At 38.6% G+C, this 12,707-nt stretch overlaps 1 protein-coding gene across 4 annotated transcripts in view; it reads right to left on the bottom strand.

Moving 5' to 3' along the window:
* frmpd3 (FERM and PDZ domain containing 3) overlaps positions 1–12,707 on the bottom strand; it is a 222,631-nt gene that overhangs the window by 19,598 nt on the left and 190,326 nt on the right. For all 4 annotated transcript variants that reach the window (XM_034181306.1, XM_034181307.1, XM_034181309.1 and 1 more), the window contains 2 exons: positions 11,314–11,418; positions 9,345–9,452 (listed from right to left, as the gene is read on the bottom strand). In XM_034181306.1, coding sequence (XP_034037197.1) covers positions 9,345–9,452; positions 11,314–11,418 — 213 coding nt within the window. The remainder of the gene's footprint in view (positions 1–9,344; positions 9,453–11,313; positions 11,419–12,707) is intronic.

Here is a 12,707-nt window from a genome sequence, read left to right as displayed (position 1 = left end):
AAAAACTCATTTGTGTTACTTGTAACATGTTACTGTCCACCTCTGGGAGCATTGATATTGTTGTCTTTGTATAAGCATTTTTTTTAAAAAATTCAATGATTTTCTTCTGCCAACAAACATTTTAACAGTATTGATTTGTGTGGTTTACATTAAATGAAGTTTGGAGAAACCACACAATCAACTGAAGGTCCCATGGGATACTTTAGATTGTAGCCTAAATCACTGCAGGAAAGTTTATTTCCGTGACAGTCTAATGGACCTAAAACACTGCTCGTCATTGTGCAGCTGATTGAATAGGTGGGCACTGTTATATTGAATTGGCCTTCTTACTATGCTGAAATTTCATTAAACGTCACTGACCGGGTTGCGTTTTGTTCATCTCTCTTTTAAAGAGCTTTTACTTTTCTCCCCTAGTCTCCCTCCACAAACAGAGTCCTCTGAAATCTCATATAGGCCTTTTAAGGAGTCTTCTAGAAGATGTCAAACTCATCTTAGATGCTGACATTGAGACAGAAATGGTCGGTGTCTAACTCAGTGCCTCTGCGACTTTATGCCCTTAATCACATTTAAATTCCAGACAGTGATAGATTTCACAAAATTATATGTTCTTAGCCATTAGTTTCTGAACAATTATTTATGACAAATAATATTCCACAGACATTTTTCAGACTGCATTTCAGCTATATATGAAGCTCCAAAGCAGATTGTGATAAATTCTATCATCCATTATGGTTGGTGTCGTAGGAGCCTTGACCCGCTCTGTGTAGGAGAAGATGACAGATCATCTGCACCTGCAGTGGGGCAAGGTCATGCACAAAAGGACTCAAAGTCTTCAATAATCAGGTGCGATTGAGGCTTGTGGGAGATTTACAGTAGAGCAACACACCGGAGAAACCTCACGGCCAAGAATGATACACACACACACACACACACACACACACACACACACACACACACACACACACACACACACACACACACACACACACACACACACACACACACACACACACACACACACAAACTGTAGTCCAGGCATAGAAGTAGAGAGATGGAATGCCAACTTCTGATCTCAGTGGCTGAGGTTGTACCGCACATGCGGGAGAGGACTTGGGGTTCTTCCCTTCCATTGTTTTGCTCTGCAGCCAACGCTTTGTTCACAGGTATTATAAACTCCAATATTCTGCTGGGAATCGACAATATCAAACATCACAAAATAAGGTTAAAGGTTTTAATCAATTAGGGCCCCTTCACACATAGTGCAAATATGTACAACTCAGGGCGACACCCGTCGGCGCACCGAAGGGCAGACGTGCATGATAAAGAAATAAAAAATATTTTAAAATACATGCTGCAACAATTTTGTGCACACGGGAACACACCAGTTTTTCATAGCAGTTCTTCACAGCAGCTGCGCAATGTGGTTACACATCGTGCAGCTGCTGTGAAAATAAAAAATAAAATAATAAAAAGTACATGCCACCCACGGGAATCAAACCCACGCCAAAAGCTCTAATTACCAGTCAGAAACTTTATCCCTGAGCTACAATCACTATCCTATAAAGCTGTGGGAAACTGCCTCATATCAGGAAGGACATGGATGAATCTTTACATCTTTAATGGAGCTCCTCAGTGTTGTCAAGGTTTAGCCTCACATGGACCATAATGGAAATAAGCGTTTGTTTTATTGTGTCATCTGTGTATCATTGATATAATCACCTTTCTGTGTTTATATTGATTTTACAAAATGAACTCAATCAATTCTGTAAATATTGATGATTTTTGTTTTACTCTAAATTCTGTTTTATCTGAGGGAACAAGGCTGTCCACGTTGCCAGACTGAGAACTGCTTGACTCAGCATCCAAGAGTCAGCTGGTGGTCTCCTGTCACCTGTGTCATCCTGTCAACCACCGTCTGGTAGAATGCTGCCTGTGAGGCCTCACCGTTGATCCCAGATATTCTGGACATCTTCATGATGCAAGAACTCAGATGCTTCTCTAGCAATGTGCACAGTTCTGAAACTACAAAACTTTCATGTCAATTTAAATCATGTAATAACATACAAAACTGCTGGGCTTGCTGGTGATTTTTCCACAGTTTTGGCAGCTTGATAGAAACTGAAGGCATGTGTGAGGTCTTTCAAGATGCCTCTCATATTTTGATTTGTGTGGACTGAAATAAATGATGCATATTTCATTGTATTGACTGTGTGATACCTCAGTGATATCAAAATGTTCAGCAGTTCTTTTGGAACAATATCAGGATCTTCAAGATTGATGCCAGTCAATATTTCTTTGAAATCCTGGGGAAAAAAATAGAAATTGCTGCCGTGTGGCCAGCAACCTTCTGATATTGCACACATCTCTGCATGTTGCCGTTGGACTGACTAAAATCCTCCCCCCACCAAATATATATAATGTCATTTTTTTTTCAGGCCATAATTTCTTTCCAAAATAGAGTTTATTTATAGAGCAAAAACAAAGAGTTCACCGTGCTTCTGTATAGCACAAACAAATCTGGTGCAACCAGATAGGACTAATTTGTAAAAGAGAAAAATAACTGGTGCAACACAGAAATAAGTGCCAGACAATTTAATAAGGTGCTGAAAGCAAAAATGTACATGGGACTAACATTTCGAAGTGAGAGTCACATCTTCCTCAGAGTCCTGCAAAGACAGAGATGGTACAGCTTAAATACTAATAAGAAACAGGTGTCCTGATGCTTCCAAAGGGACATGACCATCTGTCTGACACAACACTCACTCAATTAGTAATCAATTCATGATTGGAAACACACTGTCCCAAAACACACAAAACTAAAACCGGACTAAAAAACAATTATTAAAGAAAACAAGTAAATTTTAGATCTTCATTCAGACTAAAAGGTTCCAAAGTGCCTAAAGTGTAAATCCAAAATGCTTCTCTACATAAGAGTTTTTAAATAATATCACCACCTCTGGGTGGAGCTGTGATTCTGTCAATCCCCCCAAATTTGAAAGATGCTGGAGAGCCATGACCGGCCTGTTTATAGTGCCTTGCTATGGCATAGATTAAATTCTGAGTACGGATTGCTGTTTTATGTTCAGCTATCCGTAATTTGAGTTGACGTTTTGTTTGGCCAATATATGCCAATCCACAAGGGCATTTTAAAATATATACTACATGAGTAGTGTTACAATTGATAAATGAAGAAATAGGATATTGCTTACCAGTGCGAGGATGAGAGAAATATGAAGCATTAGTGGAATTTGAACAATGTGCACAATTACCACATCTGAAGAAACCTTTTGGTGGGCTGGAAGGCCAGGCAGTTGAGACGGGACTGATCATATCTGAATGAACAACTCTATCATGAATATTTCGGGCACGCCTAAATATAAATTTAGGCGGTTCAGCAGAGAGATTCTTCTGATGAACTGAGTGACGTCGGAGGTCGTGGTGCCTCTCAGTCCAGCAGTTCCTCTTTTTTAGATCAAGGCCCCACTCGTCGAGGAGTAAGACGCGGCGAGGCTCCAGGGGGAAGAAGAAGAAGAGAACCCCCGCTGCCCACTCACTGGTCCTTGCGGATGCATCCGAGGAGACTGTGATTAACATCTCTGATTCTGTCCTTACAGCTTCTGAGACAGCAGTTCTTCAGAAACGACTCTCCTTTGCCCCTTCTAACCACCTTGACTCTTTTTCTCTTACAGTTGATTCTTTCAAATTCTTTAGACAGCTGCATTTGAAATATTTTTTTTCCAAATCTAATAATGAGTCTAATAATAAAAGGGATTTGGATAGTGAGCCTCTAAGAGAAGTTACTCCTTTTAAAAAGAAATCAAGTTTTTTGCCATCTTCTAATTTAAATCCTACTATAGTGACTGTTAGCCAGGTAGTTGAGCGGGAACTTGCTAAATTAGGGGCTTTATGTCCATCTAAAAATAAAAATATGACAAAGAGTGAATTGGATGTATTACGATCTTTGGAATCCAGACGGGATATCATCATTCGCCCTGCTGATAAGGGGGGGTGCTGTTGTTGTTATGGGGTTGGAGAAGTATGAAAATTGCATATTGAAACTGTTGAATAATGCCAAACACTATCAACTCTTATCTTCCAATCCCACCTCCAATATTAATAGTATGATTCATGAATTTATTGACTCATCTTATAAGAAGGGCTGGATAACAGAACAAGAGAAGGCCTTCCTCTTAAGTGAATATTCTTGTTGTCCAGTATTTTATGGTTTACCCAAAATTCACAAACAATTGGATGATCCTCCATTACAGCCTATTGTTTCTGGAATAGGGAGTCTTACTGAGCCCCTTTCGCAATTTGTTGACTTCTTTCTGGCAAAGTTTGTTCGTAAATTACCTTCGTATCTTGAGGATACCACTGATGTTCTAAATCTTATCAATAATCGGAATTGTGCAAGTGATGATATCCTTGTGTCTGTGGATGTACAAAGTCTATATACGTGTATACCTCACCACGCAGGCGTAGAAGCCATTTTCTTCTATCTTGCCAAACGTCCTATTGATGTGCTGCCACCTTCAGATTTTTTGATTAAATTGGTTGAGATTGTCTTATCGAATAATTTTTTTAAATACTCAGACAAATATTATCTACAACTGCAGGGGACTGCTATGGGGAGTGCTTTTGCTCCATCATACGCCTGTTTAATGATGGGTTTTTGGGAAGAGAAACATATCTTTAGTACTGAAAATAACCCTTTTCACTCAAAAATATCACTATGGCGCAGATACATTGATGACGTCCTCTTAATTAGGAGGGGCACATCTAATTTACATCAATTTTTGAACTATATTAATTCTTCTATGGATTATTTATCTTTTACTATGAACTCTAATCCTCATTCCATAGATTTTTTAGATCTCACTATTTATAAGGATGTCAATAATTTTTTGCAATCTACTATTTACCGCAAACCTCTTAGCAGAAATACTTTATTGAGAGCTGATAGTAATCATCCACCCCATTTACCGGTAGTTTGTAACACACCAGTGGGTCAGTTTTTGCGAGTTAGAAGAAACTGTAGTTCTATCACGGACTTCATGTCAAAAGCAGCTCATCTAGCAACTCTGTTTGAACAATGTGGTTATAGTAAAATTGATATTGGTAAAGCATGGGACAGAGCTCTAAATACTGATCGTGCCTCTTTACTTAAGAAAAAATCTAAGTCTTCTTCAACATCTAAATTGTTTTTTTCTACCTGCTATACTCCATTTGCGGGAAGAACAAAAAACATAATTCATAAATATTGGCACATTTTGAAGAGTGATCCCACACTTAACGACATCTGTGCTCAACTGCCTAAATTTATATTTAGGCGTGCCCGAAATATTCGTGATAGATCAGATATGATCATTCCCGTCTCAACTGCCCACTAAAAGGTTTCTTCAGATGTGGTAATTGTGCACATTGTTCAAATTCCACTAATGCTTCATATTTCTCTCATCCTCGCACTGGTAAGCAATATCCTATTTCTTCATTTATCAATTGTAACACTACTCATGTAGTATATATTTTAAAATGCCCTTGTGGATTGGCATATATTGGCCAAACAAAATGTCAACTCAAATTACGGATAGCTGAACATAAAACAGCAATCCGTACTCAGAATTTAACCTATGCCATGGCAAGGTACTATAAACAGGCCAGTCATGGCTCCCCAGCGTCTTTAAAATATGGGGGGATTGACAGAATCACAGCTCCATCCAGATGTGGTGATATCATTAAAAACTCTTACGTAGAGAAGCATTTTGGATTTACACTTAAGGCACTTTGGAACCTTTTGGTCTGAATGAAGATCTAAAATTTACTTGTTTTCTTTAATAATTGTTTTTTAGTCCGGTTTTAGTTTTGTGTGCTTTGGGACAGTGTGTTTCCAATCATGAATTGATTACTAATTGAGTGAGTGTTGTGTCAGACAGATGGTCATGCCCCTTTGGAAGCATCAGGACACCTGTTTCTTATTAGTATTTAAGCTGTACCATGTCTGTCTTTGCAGGACTCTGAGGAAGATGTGACTCTCACATTGAAACATTAGTCCTGTGTACATTTTTGCTTTCAGCACCTTATTAAATTGTCTAGAGTTTATTTATGTTTGAGAGGTCACTCTCACATTTTTGAGGTGCAAATATGCAGATATGACTCAAGAAAATATTTTATATTTAGTTGTAACTTTGTGGAACAGCCTCCCTCATCATGTGGTAAATGCTCCAAATGTTATTACTTCAAAGGAATTTGATGACTATTTTTACAGTGTTTGATTTTTATTGACTGACGATTTTATTATGGTGTTGGATGACTTTTACTGTGTTTTTTTATGAGTTTTATATGGTTATATTTATGAATTTACTATGATGCTTTTGTATATTACGAATGATGTGTGCTTTTATTGTAATTTTACACGTTTTATGAATAATTTATTATTATTGACAATGATTTTCCATCACAGCTGCATGTCTGTACAGTCTGTATGCTCTTATCAATAATATTAGCAAGTTTTGTCCTGACTACAATTTCAAATCAACAAGAACGTCGTTCAAGGTACACTTTGAACATACTTGTTGGAGCCATGGCAGAAAATGCAAGAAAGCACACAGAAACTGTCCTTCAAATGGTAAATGGACTGCATTTATACAGCGATTTTCCATCTGCATCAGACGCTCAAAGTGCTTTACACATCAATGCCTCACATTCACCCCGATGTGAGGCTGCTACCATGCAAGGTGCCCACTACACACCGGGAGCAACTAGGGGATTAAGGACCTTGCCCAAGGGCCTTTAGTGAATTTCCAGTCAGGCTGGGATTTGAACTGAGGATCCTCTGATCTCAAGCCCAATGCTTTAACCACTATACCATCACCTCTCCCAAACTTTTATTGCTGGCAGACGACCGGAAGTGAATTACCCCAACTCTCGCGGCCGAAATCTCGGGGTCGCAATCTCACAAACAGAACTCAATGGAATGAGATCTTGAGTTGGCATTCCAGTCTCTCTACTTCTATGGTTCAGGCAAGGCAGAGTGAACACAGCCTGCTGGAGTAGTGAGGAGGTGGCCTGGAAAGACAGAGTGAAAAAGAAGGAGAAACTGAAGTTGAACTGAAGGAAAGAGGAACCACATTAAGAAATGAAGACCCAGTCAGGAAAAATAGGCTGTTCACAGGTGACAGTGATAATGAATGAATATAAGAGTGAATGAAAAGACGGATCCAGTTAGATGGTAAGAAAGCGCAAGTGTGACCGAAAGACAGAATGAACCAGTTTGGCTGAGAAAGACAGCGGATCACCTGGCTGAACAATGCACGATTGGCTAATTTTGTTAATAAATGCGGTGTGTTTAAAATTAACTTTGTGTGTGCATTTAAGTGTGCATTGTTCATGAACCTGTTACAGCTAGAATGTAATAAAAACTATAGTATTAAGTTCACCAAAAAATATTAAAAGTCTGCTCTAGGAGTGTACATGCCTTCCTGACAAAACAAAATGCTATGTACTTAGATATATGGGATATGATTAAGGAACAAAATAATTTGAATTGATACAGTTTGATGCAATCTGATACAATTCTTTGTTTTATATAGACAGTCTTTTTCCATGATAAATTAGAATAAGCCAAGAATGGCATTGCCTACCTTCAAATACATATTTCATAAAAAACCAGGAACCTTCTTCAGGGTTTTGCTACTATGCTGCAGCAATTGTTCACCACAAATGGTAGCAGGACGTACAGCATAGAAGAAACCCAGGAGATGAAGGCTACTCTTGTTAGCATAGCATAAACAGCATAGCATACATTTCCCATTATGAACCATTGTGACAGTATTAACAAATTGTGAACCAAACGTAAATTTAAAATGGCAGATTTATCCGTAATGCCGCTACCACTACTGGACATGACTTGGACTTGAGAGCCCCACACTAACTCTTGAACCACTTTTGTGTTCAAAGACATGGAAGTAGCAGCAAAACAAGTTAAACCAATTTATAACACAAAACTACTACATGTAGATTTTTTTTGTTCTGATACATAGAGGTGAAGATCAGTGAGCATCCTATTTGGGCCATTGTATATATAAAGTCTATCTGAAACTTTACATACAGTTATATTAGACTACATAGACATCTAGCTACACTTCAGCTTAAACTTGTCTTTTTTCTGTTTCATAATTAAATTTTATATTTTGTTTGCCAACATAGATGTTTGCTTTATAATAATCTCGCTCAGTAAAAGTCAAAGTCACATCATAATTAACAAACACATCCATCGATCCATCAAAGGTTTAAACAATGCATTCTCAATTAAAATATGAATGAGTTTAATACAACAAATGATCTTCCCTTGTTTTGGGGAAACCTGAAAAAATAAACAAACAAACAATAAATCAGGCTAGTTATATGGATGATTCTGGCTCTGCTGTTACTGGGCAGTGAGCGATCAGTTTGCCAAAATGGCAGGTCTGTTCCCCTGTTGTGGACCTCACTGTTTGTCCAGAGGGGGTGATCTTATGTAGATCCAGTACCGCTGGTTTGAACATTGACAGTTTGAAGATCCAGAAGTAAGAGTATAACAAGCATAAATCAACCAATTTATAACTTTAAAATCAAGCCAGTGACTGGTTCGTAGTAATATGTATATGTCGCAGACATGACGAGCGAAGCTCTTCAGCATCTCACTATGTCATTTCAGTCCTTCAGACTTTTTTTTTTTTTCAGTGGAGCATGAGCATGGCTAACACCTTTCAGCTATTATGTTAGAAAGATTAAAAAAGAAAAATAAGATTACAAAATCAAACCTTCACTGTGCCTTGTGATGGAATCACTACGATGACCGCTCCAAGATGGTGGCCGCATTTTTTGCGCCTCAGAAACCAATCCGGTGTCTACTCCTCGTTATAATGTCGATGTTTGTTTACCATCAGTTTGTGGCTTTTTACAGCTTTTTACAACAATGTTGTCCGCCGGTTTGTGGCCTTTTCTCCACAGGGGCTGAATTGTTGTGCCATTCCCAGTTTGTGCCTCCGTCTACCATACAGCGAGCTTCGCACCGCTGCACGGCGCGCTCCGCTCATATAAGATCAATTCAGGGGTCTGTCTATTAATCTATTAATTTGTAGTTGATTTTCCATTAGTATCAGTGAACTGATACACCCTTCGTATGCTCACATAACTTTAATAGAGGTAAATGTTCAGTAACCTTGTATGGCCTATTCATTGCACTATTCATGAATTGTATACGCCATTGTGCCAGCTCTAAAGTCACTCAATCTTTTGCAATGCTTCCATCGTGCTTTAAGCAGAGTTTGTTTTCACAGTGCATACATGCAGTGAGTACATACCCTAACAGTTGTACGACTGTCAAACGTAAAGGACTTAATCTGTCCATTCTCCAAGAACACCTTCAACACATTTGGTATGAGTAGCAAGGAGTCGTCCTTTAGCATTGTCTGAAAAAGAGAGAAAGAGGATGTAGTTAACTGTATACTATGTGCAAGTAAGGCCTTAACAGATGGCCTTAACACAACACTTATAATCAGTTGTAACTGAAGGTATCAAACAAAAAAGTACAAAGGGTATGGAATAATGATGCCTTGTGTGAAAAATAGTGACATTTTAACTGAACTATGGGCCACTTATGTGAAGGAGTATAAGTGCCTTAGGATGCCCACTCCATTGTATTGGGATCAAAGAAGGGCTTGTGCAATTTCTTCAGTCTGCCCGTTTAAAATTGTACACCAAGCAAAGAAAATTGGATGGTGAAATTGAAAGCATTCGCTACAAAGATGCAAGAGTGGAGTCAAGATATTCAAGGCAACTGATTTTACTCAAATTGCTGGTGAAAAGAAGCAATCTTAAATATAGTTCACATCATCTTGGTAAGATGGGATTTGATGGGCTGTTTGCCTTTTTTATTGAGGTGACTTCAAGATCTGAGGTGAAGGATTGCAATACAGTGAAATAGTAGTTGACCCTTGAGTAGGGACACAGGTCCTTCTAGTCCAACCAAAGTTGTTGCTCATTCTACGCACAGGTAATACAGAAGAATTTTAGCCATATCATTGCATATTTCATGACAATTTAGTTAAGGTGTAGTAAGTTGCATTGCATTGTGTGTATGTTGTCATCATTAATTTTCATAAACAAATTTATGACATTCATGAGACTCAAGTGAATGATGAGACAAAGGTGATAGCATGTCATATCACTGCAATGCTCTAGCATACCGTACACAGCAGGTACATTTTAATTGAAAAAACACACGCTTTAATTTGCATGCGTTTCACACTGGCCTGTTCAGATTGTAATTAAAGGGCACCCTAAGCAGCTGCTACGACGTAGTAAATAAAGGGTGATGCTTGCTACTTGACCTGAGTACCACGTGAACTGAGAAAATAAGGGCTCCAGTGAGCGGGTCATGAACCAATATTTCAGGCTGACCGTGTGTGTGTGTGTGTGTGTGTTCGTGCACATACACTTTCAGTCTAAGGGCCCTAGTGACCTCCCCCTTAGTGCTCCCAGTCACGATAGCAAGTTTATTTTTGATTGCTTAATTATTGTGGGTGTGCATAGGTAACACACACGCACACACACGGTCAGCATTACAGGGGTGCCACCAGGGATTTTGGGCCCAATGAAAAGGAATCTTACTGGGCCACCCCCCCATATTATTTTGTCAGTATTTTAATTGCACTGGGGCCTCTTTGGGCTCCTTTTCAATTATGGGCCCCTAGAATCCTTCTCCTTAGTCTTCCCTTTTGGCACCTGCAGCCTTATATATTAGATTAGGATCCTATTGTTTTATGATTTATAAATCAAAACCATAAGTCAAAACTGCTTTATTTTCCAAGACTGCTGTTTCATGGCAACTCTGATATATGCTGTTAAGGAATAATGACGTGTTTTGTGTGTGTGTACAGTTGAGTTTAGCTGCTCCTCTCAACTGCTTCACTGCTACAAGATAAACAGGAGCTTCCAGCAGCGGGCAGGGGGCACAAAGACAGAAGTGATGATTCATTGTTTGAGTCTGTGGTTGCCTTTGACGCTACCAGAAGCGATCATGGTGTTAAAACTCAAAATCAGCTTCTTAGTAGTTGCGGGTGTACTGAAGACAATACTGAAAGTTAATGGTTAGCTGTAGCTTCCGATAATTTTTTGGGTGGTTTATTGATTTAGCTTCATCAAAGATAACTTTTCAGTTAGCTGATTAGCTGTTATCGAATCTAACTTTTTGGTTAGCTGTGCCCACCACTGGTGTGATGACATTATCGGAAAAATACAGTCTTACAAAGGGACATAATTTAAACTTACTGAGTCCGGGTCACTGATGGACACTTGCTCTGAAAAGCGCACTTTAGGCGGGTTTGTTCGCAGGCGGGCCTTTTTGGCTGCACTTATGAAGGCTGACTTCGGTGACTGAGGATAAGAGAGAGAGGAACTCTTAAATGGGTTTAATGTGATGACTGCTGCAATGTGACAGTGCAAACCTGCTTTAAACATGACATTCACCTGCTAAAAACATTTTTAAAGAATTGCAACGGGTGGCACAAAAAAGATATTAGGAATTGAAAACCATCAGTACACGGGGGAGTCATTACAGCTTTGCTGCGTAACTCATAAAAATGTGGGGCCTGAAGCTCCCAATGATCAAACTGCAAAGAGTAAAATTAGATTTAAATTAATTTGTGTTTTCATACCATCTGTTAAAATGACCCGTTTGAGCTGGTTGATTTAATAAATGGTACCATTTAGTTTCCATTTTCATTGCATGGATGGATGCACACATGGTTTTAATAAGGTCTCATGTACGTATTCATGTGCGCATGTAGCACTTTTCTGAAAGTGGTTAGAAAAGAAAAAAATATGTTACTGTGAGTAGGCAAGGCTATGAATTCTAATGCATGCCTGCAGTGCAATCATTTCAACACTGTTCAGGGCACTGAGTATTTTAGGAGCCACTGAGTCGGTCCTAACCTGAACAACATTTTGCCAAGGGGCCCCCTACATGACCTGTGAGGCATCTAAACCATTTGTCATTGACAGACAATCGCCACATACCCCAGTGCTTCAATGACACCCTCCTTTAAAACAGCTTGCTTCAACTGTCAATCAAAGAATAAACAGATCTATACAGAACACTATGATGCATTGGATATTGTTTGTGCTAAACCAGTCCTTTAAAAATGGCGATGGTGCCTAAACCGTCGCAACTGATACTTTTAAAAATATTGAAATACTCATAAAAGGCATATGTTGATTACATTAAATATTGCCTTTTTTAATTGTTGTGGTAAATCTGAATATCAAATTGAACAATAAATTAACGCCTTAAATTTACTGATAAAAAAATACATCACATATTTACACAACTTCAGATAATAAATAAAATCTCACCCAACAACAACAATTTTACATGATATACAACCCAAAATCAGAACAAAGGACAATGTGGAAATTGCAAATTAAAAAACCCCATACAAATGAAAAAACAATGTAGTGATCCTTACATTGCCTTTGACTTCTGTTTCATTGCAGACAGTATGAATGCAACATATTTCTTGCTTTCTGTGGTTAACTTAATTTTATTTGTTAGTCTACAGTGCATCCATTCCTTCAGTTAAGGTCTGCAACATGTAAATAAAGGCCACATAGGAAACCCGAGCCTACATTTTGTGTGTTTTAATCCTCTGCTCCATTCCAACATG

The sequence above is a fragment of the Thalassophryne amazonica genome, chromosome 11, assembly GCF_902500255.1.
Source record: "Thalassophryne amazonica chromosome 11, fThaAma1.1, whole genome shotgun sequence".
NCBI lineage: Eukaryota > Metazoa > Chordata > Actinopteri > Batrachoidiformes > Batrachoididae > Thalassophryne > Thalassophryne amazonica.
This window is presented reverse-complemented; position numbering and strand designations above follow the sequence as displayed.